At 38.4% G+C, this 13,753-nt stretch overlaps 1 protein-coding gene and 1 long non-coding RNA gene across 2 annotated transcripts; both read left to right on the top strand.

Annotated features, from left to right (window-relative positions):
* The first annotated feature begins 3,012 nt into the window (after positions 1–3,012).
* Positions 3,013–5,012, top strand: LOC131651817 (uncharacterized). Its single transcript, XR_009298496.1, has 2 exons — positions 3,013–3,468; positions 4,582–5,012. It is a non-coding gene; the product is annotated as an uncharacterized LOC131651817 (long non-coding RNA).
* Positions 5,013–11,486: 6,474 nt separating this feature from the next.
* Positions 11,487–12,056, top strand: LOC131649814 (uncharacterized). Its single transcript, XM_058919570.1, has one exon. The coding sequence runs from the start codon at positions 11,487–11,489 to the stop codon at positions 12,054–12,056; it is 570 nt and encodes a 189-aa protein (XP_058775553.1).
* Positions 12,057–13,753: the final 1,697 nt, after the last annotated feature.

Genomic DNA, 13,753 nt, shown 5'->3' with positions numbered 1-13,753 from the left:
TTCTTCAATTGGAGCATGAGTAGGTGCAGGCTCTGGATGTGGAAATGGTATGGCCACAGTATAGGGTAACTTGATCGATTTTACTCTTTTCATCACCCATTCGCGATAAGGCTCTTTCCCTACACAATTTCTTTTACCCAACTCTCTGCCTTTTCTGTGAATCTGAGTCCAAGCCCTTTTGATTTTCCTCAGCATGTCAGGGGCTTCTTTTCCGAAATCAAGTAAAATGAAGTCCTTTAGAAGTTCCATATTAGGTTCAGTTTCTAAAGGATATCCGAGTTGCCTTAAAGCTAACATGGGGTTGTAGTTGATACAGCCTTTAGATCCTATCAAAGGAACATTTGGAAAACCTCCACAATGAGTAATAACTTTCCCTACATCCCAATCTGGTAAATACCAAACTATAGCAGCAGCGGTGAGAGAAGCTAGTTTTTTCTTCTTTTCGTGCCTGACATGAAGATTGAGGTACACATCTGCCAATAAAGCGGGAACTGGATTTTTGGATAGGAATACACTAATAGCAGGTTGGCTCACATAATCGTCATCATTACTAGGAAACATGACAACCCCAAAGATTAGTAGGGCCAAGATAGCACTGAAAGCTGGCCAATTCTCTTGCCAATTCTCTTTTACTCCTAACTTTTCAGCTTTTCCTTCTAGGAGCTTCCTTGAAATTCCTCTATCCGTAAGAATCGGTGCCACATCTCTAATAGGGAGATGCAATGCAGCTGCTACATCTTCTAAAACCAATTTATCTCCCAAACTAGTGAATGGAAGGTCGCCCTTCAATGGCCAGCCCAAAAGTCTCTCAAATTCTTCTATAGTAGGAACAAGTTGAAAATCTTGGAAAGTAAAACAGCGGAGAGGAGGATCATAATACTGACTTAAAGCAACTAGAGCACCCATGTCAACATCTATAGTTAATAACTTCAATATTTGCCCATATCTTCCAGCAAAAAGAGTCCTGCTGATTGGACCAATCTTCTTGCTCAAAGCTAACAAACTACCAGCCTTGGGTTGCTTGAACTTGAGGTGAGGAGTGTTCTTTCTGGATGGATCCATTTTTAAATGCTCACTGCACAAACAAGTCTTTTAAAATTCCCTGAAAAATAAAAATCATATGCTAAGCCATTTTTATGCAAAATGTATGCAATGCAATATTATGTACATGTGATAGGTAATTCCAACATGATGGAGTTCATAGGTTGGTTGGAATTGGATTAACATCTACCCAACGATCCCTCTCACATGATAGCTCTATGGATTTTGGATAAGTGGTTCTCAGAGTTACGGATCCCCTTTTGAAAATATCATCATCAATCGTGAATAACGTACGAGTTGACATTATTTTCAAAAGCGTATCTCTGAGCAATGGTTTGCGTGCCTACCTGACGAGACAATAAAGTCCAACAGGTCGATACTACGCCACCATCCATTTCAGGGTACTCTAAAGGTCTCTTAGAGTTATGGATCCTTTTTATAGATATTGATGTCAACGCACTAAACATACGAGACAACAATCTCCTTAAAAGAATCGACTCTAAGCGGGGTTTTCGTATCGACCCAAGAGACACTGAAGTCCAATGGATCTTTACTACACAACCGCCATCTTATCTTAGGTGTTTACTCGAAGCCTGGGTAGTGGGCTTTTCTCACAATAATGTATCATAGTCCAGAAAATTCCCAACACAATATATAATATATAAAGCATAAAGAGATAGTAAGGAATGGAATAACAAAAATAAGCAAGAATATAAACACCAACAAGAAAGCAAAATAAAACAATAAAGTACTCAAACACACAAAGAACTAAACTAGGGTGGACTCGCTTTAGGACAATCTCCCCAGCAGAATCGCCAGCTGTCGCGGCCGGCAAAATTTAACAGAGTCGCCATCGATATTTATTTGTTCCTAAAGAACGGGTAAAACGTCGAATAAAACCTATAAAGAAAAGGGAATGGTCATCGCAACCATATCGGGTTCGGGAGTCGGTTACGCGAGGGGAAGGTGTTAGCACCCCTCACGTCCGTTGTACTCAACGGGACCCATTTAGTTAATTTTGCGTTCGAGTACTATCATAAAATGTTTGCAATCTTCTACTTAAGAAAGAGAAAAGAAAGTTTTTATTTTATTGGGCTCGCCAAGACGTCGTGTCTTGTGCCTACGTATTCCCTCGTGCAATGGGAAAGTCAGAGCTCCGTAGTTCGGGGTAAAAACCACGGGTTTGTTGGTTGATTTTAGAAGAATGATGCATTAGACATTTTGAACGTTTGAACTTTGACTTGTTTGCTCGTCTGAGAGGCTAAGTCTATGTGTTCGTTCTTCGTGTCGAAATGGCTAAGACACATTCGTTTTTGAAAATATTTTCGAAGAGTCGCACAAGGGCGAAAAAGAAGTTTGATGAGTTTAAGTTATTTTTTTTATGTGAGTGACAAGTATTGGATCACAAGTCTAGAACAACAAACGATCCAGTTACTAGGAATCAGAGGAACAATATGTGTTCAACCAATTGTTTTCATCCAAAAGTTTTCTTTATTAAAATGGTGAGGTGAAACAAGGTTCACTTGTTAGAGTTTTTTGTGCATGGAGGACAAATATTAAATCATAAGTCTAAAACAACCAACGGTCTAATACTTGGAACTGGAGGAACAAATGGTGTTCAACCAATCTTTTTCACACCAAGTTTATTAAAAATATCTTGAAGAAAAAAGGGCCACAGAAATGTTTATGAAAAATGTTTTAATAAAGTACGTATTAATAACAAACTACCAAATAAATAAACTAAAAAAAAAAATGTGATGATAAAAAAAAATAATGTGAGACGATAGTAAAAATAAAAAAATAATAAAACTAATAAAGGTAAACCTAAATACATTTCTAAAAAAAAACAAACTTAATTAAATTTATAAAATTATTTATTTGAAATTAATTAAAGCTAACGAATTCTAATTAATAATTCTAAATATAATTAAACTAGGGACTATGTATTGATATTTTTCTAAACAAATGAAAATGGATAAGTTTATATTGATGAATCGTAAATTCTCCCAGAACTCAAATCCTCTTCTATCACTTATTAACCTTTCTCTCTCCTCCCTATTTGTTCTCTCTCACATAAGACTCATCGGAAAATAAACGGCCGCCGCGCCGGAAATCTCCCTACGGTGGCGGCAGCGGCGATTTAGTCCTATCATCAAAATTCGACCCCCTCCCTACTAATTCCTATCTTCTAAACCCAAATATGGCATCAGATTCTACTAATTCCAAGCTTAAACCCTTCAAATCAAACCAAACCTTGAACCCTAAATTTCAAAAAAAAATCCTAAATCGAACACTATTCTTGAAGCTAATTACCAAATCATATTGGATCTACGATTATACACACAGTTACACACGACATGGCATAAAAAAAAACGTGAAGAGAATGATTCGAAGTACCTGGTTCGACGGCGCCGGTGAGCCCCTTCGGTGAGTTTCTTTTGCTCTTTTTGTTTTCGCTAATCTGCTTTTCTTTCTCTTCTGTGAATCCTTCTGCCGTTAATAGTTGTGTTGTAGCTTTCGGAAATTGTCGGTACACAGGGGCGGAGCTCTGAGCAATTTGGAGCTTCAGAGTGAAGCCTCAATTACTCGGTAGTGAGAGCTTTAAGTGAATAGGTTTTGGGGGATTTCTTTTGAGTGCTATGTATCTGTGAGCCAACTTTCTTTCGTGCCCGATGAGTGAGTTAGAGTACCTTATATATAGTGAAGGTTTAGACTTGTACGTGTGATAGGTTTAGAGAAAATTTAGGGAGTAATTTTGACTCAGAGAAATCAGGAGTTGAGGGTGGACTGAGTGAATTTAGGGAATTCAGTTTTGACTGAGGAAACTGAATGAATCGTGACTTGGACGAGTAGTGGTGACTTGAGATTTTTCAGGAGTTGAGAGTCTGACTTGAGAAACCGTGGAAAAAACCGTGGAATGATGTGGCTAAGGGTCCCTATTTTCCAGGCTTTTTGAGTTGTGAATTGTGAAACCTTGGAATCGTGAGCTGACTGGAAAATTGAGGGAGTGAGGAATTGAGCTGTTAGAGAAATTTCAGGAGTTTCAGAATTGACTTAAATTATGCATGAGGTGGATTAGAACTTCCTCATTTCCAGGCTTTCAATTTGTGCATCAAGGAATGAGAGAACTCGTGACTTAAGTGAGTTGCAGCAATTCGTGATTCAAAAAAAATCAACAAAGACTCGTCTTCTAGAAACAATTGATAGCTTGTATTTTCGATACTTTAATCCCACGGCTGACATAGCTTACACCTTGCACACTCAAATAATTCCTTCAATTCTTCAAACTGTATATGACAATTGTGACTTCTTGACATCATTCATTTGAGCTTTCTTTTCCTTTTATTGGACTGTCATAATATTCATTTGAGCTACTGTGTTTAGACATGTTTATGAAGTGCATTAGTAGTGAACTTGCTTGAATTCATGTTCCTTTTCTTTGCAAACACGATGCTTGTTTTCTTGTATACATTTCTTGCTTGTATTTACTTCTTCTTGGCTGGTGCTTAACAATTTCTCTGATATTAATTCTTTGCACAGCTTCTAGATGTACAAAGAAAGGCCAAGCTTATTGACATGGTAACTCAAGGATGCTGCCAATTAGTAGTTGGTACCAAGTGATTCATGATTCAAGACTTGTATCTAAATTTGTAGCACTGTGAAGTTTGAACTTATGTGCCCAATGAGTCTTGAATTGAATGGATAACTAACTTTCTTGTAGTTTAAGAAAAGAAAAAAAAAAAAAAACTTGTCATTTAAATTAGTTTGTATCCATTCGGAACCTTGCAAACTAGAGACCTTGTATCACTTTGATGGTTGAATCATGTATCATCTTCTTTGCATCATCTTTGTAGAACAAATTGGAAATTTAAGCATTGTATTCATTTTTGGTTGTCCACTGTATGTAACCTTCAAAAGCTTGGCATGAAACTTGTGTTGAAATGATAAACATGCTTGTGGTTGTATTTGAATATTCATTCCATTTCAAAAGTTACTCACTGTTTGTCTTTTTAATGGACACATGAAATTTTAGTCTTGCAATATGAACTTGTAAAAATTAAATGGTAACTTAATTCAAGGTGACAAAATCACTTTGAGCACCTAATGGCATGTGTCACGTATTATGAAATTAAGACTCCATATTCTCAATAGCCCTTTAATTCAAATTACCTTAGAGTGAAGAAAAGTAAGACCATTCTTTTCAATGTGAATGACACTTTGTTATTTTAAGTGAATAATCATGCAAATTTGAAAGAAATTAACTCATTAATTAAATGGACTAATTAGAAGTCAAAATTAATTGCAAGACCAACTTAATTTCAAATTAAAGTAACACTTTTATTATGCTAAACTCTATGCACAAACCAAGTTCAAGTGAAGACGATTTGTTGTTCATGTTGAAATTAGTGAAAACAAATGCCACATAGAATGGACGGTGATCAAGTGAATCTCTAACACTAAATTCAACCATACATAACTTAGTCTCAAATGGAATGAGTGAATCTCTAACACTAAATCCAATCAAGCATAATTTAGTCTCAAAGGGAATGTGTCCTCAAAAGAGACGAAGCCTTAAACCAAGTACTTGAATGATTGACAAAAAATCTCAACGGTAAGATAAGAAAAATTTTGGGCAAAATTTAGGGTGTGACACCCAGTACACATGTTGGATGCATAAGAGTTTTGGCTTCTTTGCTTTCAGAAAGATTAAACTTCTTCAGAAGTTCTTTCACATACTTCGTTTGATGAACATAGGTTCCATCGGAAGTTTGGTTGATTTGAAACCCAAGGAAATACTTGAGTTCTCCCATCATGCTCATTTCAAATTCAGCCTGCATAGACTCAGCAAACTCCTTTCCAAGTGTAGCATTAGATGTTCCAAAGATAATATCATCAACATATATTTGACAAATTAAAATATCCTTTTTAAATGTTTTCCAAAAGAGAGTAGTGTCCACTTTTCCTCTAGTGAAATCATTTTCCAGAAGGAAAGAACTCAAACGTTCATACCAAGCTCTGGGAGCTTGTTTCAATCCGTATAATGATTTCTTTAATTTGAAAACATGATTTGGAGACATGGAGTCTTCAAAACCAGGAGGTTGGTGAACATAAACTTCTTCATTTATATAACCATTTAAGAAGGCACTCTTGACATCCATCTGATAAAGAGTGATGTTGTGTTGAGTGGCAAAAGAAATTAATAGACGAATAGATTCTAACCTGGCCACTGGTGCAAAGGTTTCTGTATCATAAATCCCTTCTTGCTGACTATAACCCTGAGCAACCAGTCTGGCTTTGTTTCTTACCACTTCACCTTTCTCACTTAGCTTGTTTCTGAAAACCCACTTAGTACCGATGATGTTAAATCCTTTTGGTCTAGGAACCAAGTCCCATACATCATTCCTTGTAAACTGATTTAGTTCTTCTTACATGGCAATTATCCAGTCTGGATCTTCTAGAGCTTGATCAACAGAAGTTGGCTCGATCAAAGAAACAAGACCTAATTGACATTCTGCATTGTTCTTAAGGAATGCCCTTGTTCTGATGGGATCATCTTTCTTTCCAAGGATCACATCTTCTGAATGAGCTGAAGCAAGTCTAGGTGATCTTCTGACTGTAGGTTCTTCAGAAATTCTCAGATTCTCTAAAGATGCAGCAACTTGATCTTCTGATCCATTGCTTCTGAGACTGCCAGCTTCTGCAGCTTTGCTTCTTGGTTCTACTGCTTCTGATATATCAATATCAAAATCTGCAAAATTCTCAAACTGCTTTGGTTTTTCAAGACCAAGCTTATCATCAAACCTGATATTGATTGATTCTTCTACAATCAATGTTTCAGTATTGTATACTCTGTAGCCTTTAGAGCGTTCAGAATATCCAAGAAGGAAACACGTTTGTGCTTTAGAATCAAACTTACCAAGATGATCTTTAGTATTCAGAATAAAACATACACATCCAAAAGGATGGAAATATGAAATGTTGGGCTTTCTGTTCTTCCACAATTCATAAGGAGTCTTATTTAGAATAGGTCTTATAGAGATTCTATTCTGAATATAACACGCAGTGTTTATTGGTTCTGCCCAGAAATGCTTAGCCATATTGGTTTCATTGATCATGGTTCTGGCCATTTCTTATAGAGTCCTATTCTTTCGCTCTACAACTCCATTTTGCTGTGGAGTTCTAGGACAAGAGAAATCATGGGCAATACCATTTTCTTTGAAGAACTCCTCAAAGATTTTTTTCTCAAATTCACCACCATGATCACTTCCGACCTTTATGATTTTACACTCTTTCTCAGATTGAATCTGAGTGCAGAATTCAAAGAACACTGAATGAGACTCATCCTTGTGTTTCAATAACTTTACCCATGTCCAGCGGCTATAATCATCAACGATGACTAATCCATATTTCTTCCCTCTGACAGATGCTGTTTTGACTGGGCCAAACAGATCAATGTGCAAGAGTTCTAACGGCCTTGAGGTAGAAACAACATTCTTAGACTTGAATGCAGGTCTGGAGAACTTGCCCTTCTGACATGCTTCACAAAGAGCATCTGATTTGTATTTCAGATTTGGGAGTCCTCTGACTAGATTTAGTTTGTTAATCTGAGAAATCTTTCTCAAACTAGCATGTCCTAATCTTCTGTGCCAGACCCATTGCTCTTCAGAAACAGACATAAGACAAGTCACTTTCTGCTTCTCAAGATCAGAAAGATCAATCTTATAAATGTTGTTCTTCCTCTTGCCTGTAAATAGGATTGAGCCATCCTTCTGACTTACAGCCTTGCAAGACTTTTGATTGAAGATTATATCATAACCATTGTCACTTAATTGACTTATGGACAATAAGTTATGCGTTAATCCTTCTACAAGAAGTACATTAGTTATAGAAGGAGAGTTACCAAGACTTATGGTTCCAGAGCCAATGATTTTGCCCTTCTGATCTCCTCCAAACTTGACTTCTCCACCTGGTTTAAGCACCAGGTCTTGGAATGTAGAACTTCTTCCCGTCATGTGTCGCGAGCATCCAGAGTCCAGGTACCATGACATTTTGCTTTCTGTCCTCTTTGCCGCCAAGGATATCTGCAACAGAAATTATCTTCTCCTTAGGTACCCACAATTTCTTGGGTCCTTTCTTGTTAGTTCTCCTCAAGTTCTGATTGAACTTGGGTTTAGCAAAATATTTAACAGGAGGAACAGCATGATATTTCTTATTCTGAGTTCCATGATATTTCTTAGGTTGTGTCACATGCTTCTTGGTGTGTGTTATGTGAAAACTTTGTGCATGTGATGTGTGCTTAATATCATGGGAGTGGCCAAATTTAAATTGGTTATACAGAGGCTTGTATGATATTTTCATATCATCCACAGATTCAAGCTTGTATGGGATTTCACCCTCATAACCAATGCCAACTCTCTTGTTCCCAGACACAGCATATATCATAGAAGCTAGCTGACTTCTGCCAATACTTCTAGATAAGAACTTCCTGAAACTTAAATCATATTCTTTCAGAATATGATTCAGACTGGGAGTGGATTTTTCTGAATCAGAAGGAGATCCAACATTATTGGGTAATTTTAAAACTTTTTCTTTTAATTCAGAATTTTCCAACTCAAGCTTCTTAGTTTCAAATTCAAATTGCTTTTTCAGCTTTTTGTATTTGATACTAAGATGAGCTTTTAATTCAAGAAGCTCTGTTAGACTGGAAACTAACTCTTCTCTAAATAGTTCAGAAAATACCTCTTCAGAATCTGATTCTGATGTAGATTCTGATCCATCATCTTCTGTCGCCATCAGCGCAAAGTTTGCCTGCTCTCCTTCAGAGTCTGATCCTGATTCTGATTCAGAATCATCCCATGTTGCCATAAGACCTTTCTTCTTATGAAACTTCTTCTTGGGATTCTCCTTCTGAAGTTTCGGACACTCATTCTTGTAATGTCCAGGCTCATTGCACTCATAGCAGACAACCTTCTTCTTGTCAGATCTTCTGTCATCAGAAGATTCTCCACGTTCAAATCTCTTTGAACTTCTGAAGCCTCTGAACTTCCTTTGCTTGCTCTTCCAGAGTTGGTTCACCCTTCTGGAGATCATGGACAGTTCATCTTCTTCTTCAGATTCTGATTCTTCAGGATCTTCTTCTCTAGCCTGAAAAGCGTTAGTGCATTTTTTAACATTAGATTTTAATGCAATAGACTAACCTTTCTTCTGAGGCTCGTTTGCGTCCAGCTCTATTTCATGGCTTCTCAAGGCACTGATAAGCTCTTCCAAAGAAACTTCATTCAGATTCTTGGCAATCTTGAATGCTGTTACCATTGGACCCCATCTTCTGGGTAAGCTTCTGATAATCTTCTTTACATGATCAGCCTTGGTGTAGCCTTTATCGAGAACTCTCAATCCAGCAGTCAGAGTTTGAAATCTTGAAAACATCTTCTCAATGTCTTCATCATCCTCCATCTTGAAGGCTTCATATTTCTGGATTAGAGCAAGAGCTTTGGTCTCCTTGACTTGAGCATTTCCTTCATGAGTCATCTTCAAGGACTCATATATGTCATGGGCCGTTTCCCTGTTAGATATCTTCTCATACTCAGCATGAGAGATAGCATTCAGCAAAACAGTCCTGCATTTGTGATGATTCTTGAAATCTTTCTTTTGATCATCATTCATTTCGCTTCTCGTGAGCCTTACACCAGTAGCTTTAACAGGATGTTTGTAACCATCCAGCAGAAGATCCCATAGATCAGCATCCAGACCAAGAAAGTAACTTTCCAGTTTATCTTTCCAATATTCAAAGTTTTCACCATCGAATATTGGTGGTCTAGTATAACCATTGTTACCATTGTATTGCTCAGCAGAGCCAGATGTAGATGCAGCTGGATTTGTTGGAATTTCACCAGCCATCTTTTACTGAAGCGTTTTTCTCTTCCTGAATCTTTTCTAAACACGGTTAAGTGCTTGCACCTTAGAACCGGCGCTCTGATGCCAATTGAAGGATAGAAAAACACTTAGAAAGGGGGGGTTTGAATAAGTGTAGTCTTAAAAACTTGAACGATAAAAATAAATTGCACAGTTATTTTTATCCTGGTTCGTTGTTAACTAAACTACTCCAGTCCACCCCCGCGGAGTGATTTACCTCACTTGAGGATTTAATCCACTAATCGCAACAGATTACAATGGTTTTCGACTTAGTCCGCGACTAAGTCTTCTAGAGTATCCTGATCACAACCTGATCACTCCAGGAACAAATGCTTAGACACAAGCTAAGACTTTCTTAGAGTATCCTGACCACCACGTGATCACTCTAATTACAACTGCTTAGACACAAGCTAAGACTTCCTAGAGTATCCTGATCAACACTTGATCACTCTAGTTACTTACAAATTAATGTAATCAATTCTAAGAGTATTACAAATGCTTCTGAAAAGCTATAATCACAACAGTGATATTTCTCTTAACGTTTAAGCTTAATCTCACTAATATATTACAACAGCAATGTAGTGAGCTTTGATGAAGATGAAGTTTCTGAGCTTTGAATTGAGCAGCGTTTCAGCAAGTTAATATTCACAGAATTTGGTTCAGAGTTGTTTTTTTTGCTTCTCATCAAAACTTCATATTTATAGGCGTTTGAGAAGATGACCGTTGAGCGCATTTAATGCTTTGCGTATTCCGTACAGCTTTGCATTTAATGTTTCACGCTTTTGTCAACTACCTCGAGCCTTGTTCACGCTGTGTCTACTGACGTTGCCTTTAATAGCTTCCAACGTTCCTTTTGTCAGTCAGCGTAGCCTGCCACCTGTACTTTCTTCTGATCTGATGTTTGAATATAATATTTGAATATCATCAGAGTCAAACAGCTTGGTGCATAGCATCTTCTTGTCTTCTGACCTTGAAGTGCTTCTGAGCGTGATACCATGAGAACTTCAGTGCTTCTGCTTCTGATATCAAGTTCTTCTGATGCTTTCATAGACCCATGTTCTGATTCTGCCTTGACCATCTTCTGATGTCTTGCCAGACCATGTTCTGATGTTGCATGCTGAACCTTCTGAGACAAAGCTTCTGAGCGCTGATTTGTGCATACTCTTTATATATTTCCTGAAATGGAAATTGCAATGTATTAGAGTACCACATTATCTCACACAAAATTCATATCCTTGTTATCATCAAAACTAAGAATATTGATCAGAACAAATCTTGTTCTAACACTTCCTTCTCCCCTTCGCCCACAGCCCGATCCGGACGCCTTGGTCTGCCGCAAGCGCCAGAGAACCGAAGCCGTGGATGTTACTCAGGAGGAGGCTGCCGATATCTTCACCATCCCTTCGTGCTTTCTTCACCCCAGATTCTTCGAAGGTAGACCCTCCTTGACTATTCCACGTGCTGAATCTCTGCACATTGAGGGTTTGGAGCCTTCTGTTCGTCAAAGGTTCCTTGTGCAGGACGCTTCGGCTATGGTTCGGCTTTTGGAGATGGCCACTTGCTATGCTCGCTCGACGCCTTTGTCAGCGGAAGCAGCGAGGTTTCTTCAGGAGCAGGTCAAGATGAAGGCCTCTGCCTTGGAGGAGAAGGACCAGCTGCTGAAGGAACAGGGCGAGGAACTGGACATTGTGAAGGCTCGGCTGAACAAAAAGGAGGCTGCTCTGGTGGACGTGCAAGGTCAATACACCTTGCTCTCCAGGACTCTGTATGGAACAATGCTGTCTTCCTCGGTTAGGGAGGCCTCTCTTCGCCGTTCTCAAGCTCCTGCTGAGGATGAGTCGGAAGAGGAGAAGGCTCTTTTAACCCGGGCAGACTTGATTCAATATATCAGAGTCTTGGGGAGTGACTGTGTGGCGGCAGCCGAGGATACCTTTCACTCCACTGTGGCCCAGCTCAAACTGAAGAATCCGGGGGTGGAGTTGGTGACCGAAGGTACCGGGCCTTACCATCGTGTGGAGGGCGACCAAATTGTTTCTCCGGCCTTCGGGGAGGAGCCCGTGACACAGGAAGCCGAGGAGGTCCAAGTTGAGGAAGGTGTATGAAGATTTTCTTTTCATGTGTTTTGAATGTTTGGGCCTACGTGCCTTGATTTTTTAAGTGTTATTCTGGGGGGTATGCCCCCCATTCTTAAATTGTAAGTATTCTCACCAGCTCGGTCTTAACGGCCGTAGTTGGGCACTTCATCGGGCTTTTGCCCGTATTTATTTAAGTCTTAACGTTTTTTGCTATTTCCTTGGAATCTGTGTGCATGCGTTGTGATTTTTTGGGAAGAGTGTTATCGTTTTCCAATGTCTTTATTCATTAAAGGCATGTTCGTTTCCCAAGATTATTGTTCCCCTTCTTCCCTTATAAAAGGAGGTCTCGCGGACCTCTTCTTTCTTCATTTTTCGCAGGAATGGGAGGAGCTAAAGAAAAGCAGGTGTCTTCGACGTCGCTTTCTAGTGGGGCGAAGAAGGCGAAGGATAAGAAGACTTCGAGTAGTTCTGCTACCCGTTCTCGGGGCTCTGTGAGTTCGGATGCTCGTGTCCGGGTTGTCATACCCCAATTTTTGACCTAAGATACCACCTCATATCATAGCATATGCATCATTTGCATCTCTAACAAATTGCATAGCTTGTGTTTGCTACTTGTGACTCAGCAGGATTTAATCAGGAAATCACTCATCAGTACAAGTAACAATCAATTAGGGTTTTGTTCTCCCTTCATCTCAAAAGAACTATCTTCATCAACAATCAACATTTGGTCCTCAGAGATTCATCTCAACAAGCTCAACAGCTTTGAATCGACTGAATTAGGGTTTTGACTGAAGACAGCATACTCCTGACTTTTGCTCAGAATTTGACCTAATGACTTGGGACATGATCTCAAAACCCCAAGTACATCATTTTGACCTAATCCATTGGCTCAGAACATCTCTTACACAAAGATTGATCAGACAAATCCTCAGATCAGGGTTTTTGAACTATCAGGGACTAAAATCAGGGATCACAATTGGGAAACCCTAAAAATCCCCAGGAAGTCAATCAAAGGTTTCAATCATCCTCAAATAATCCATATGACAATATACAATGGAAATTTTATCTCAATTCAAGATCCACAATCATCAATTTCATCAGGTCGACAATTAGGGTTTTTTGACCTAATTCACTGAACAACTGACTTTTTAATCAGGACATGGTGCCACAAATCAAATCATGATTCAATATCCTCAAATGCTTCAATATAATCCATTCATACTATTCATTTGATGAGGATAGCCTGTTTCATTTGAAATCTCCAGAAACGCGATTCGTCTGAAAAAGTCAACTGTACAAGATCACCATTGACTTTTGGGGAATTTTGGTCAACCATGACTTTTGAAGTTTTAAATCATCAATATATGATATGAGAAGTCATTTGATCAAGGAAAATCAAGAAAATCAATCAAGAATCAAAAGTCAAAAGTTTGTCTTTTCATACTTAGAAAAATTTCTAAGTGTTTTTCAATGGTTTTTTCCAAACTTTGGAAGGGAATTTCTCAAAATTTCACCTACAAACTGAAAAAAACTTCCAACATGAAAGTTGTAGATTTTGATCCAATAAACAACTTTGACACATATAAATTTTTTCCATAAGATCAACCATTTAAGAGATATGATGCTTCAAAGTTGGTACTTTTTGAAAGTTTCACTTGAAATCTCATTTTCTTCAAAGTTCATGGATCTTTTTCACCCACTTCCTTAAAGATCTTGAAGAAACT

Source organism: Vicia villosa, linkage group LG2 (assembly GCF_029867415.1).
Source record: "Vicia villosa cultivar HV-30 ecotype Madison, WI linkage group LG2, Vvil1.0, whole genome shotgun sequence".
Classification (NCBI taxonomy): domain Eukaryota; kingdom Viridiplantae; phylum Streptophyta; class Magnoliopsida; order Fabales; family Fabaceae; genus Vicia; species Vicia villosa.
This window is presented reverse-complemented; position numbering and strand designations above follow the sequence as displayed.

Coding starts and splice junctions, on each gene's coding strand:
- LOC131649814 (XM_058919570.1), top strand. CDS start 11,487: ATGGTTCGGCTTTTGGAGATGGCCACTTGCTATGCTCGCTCGACGCCT.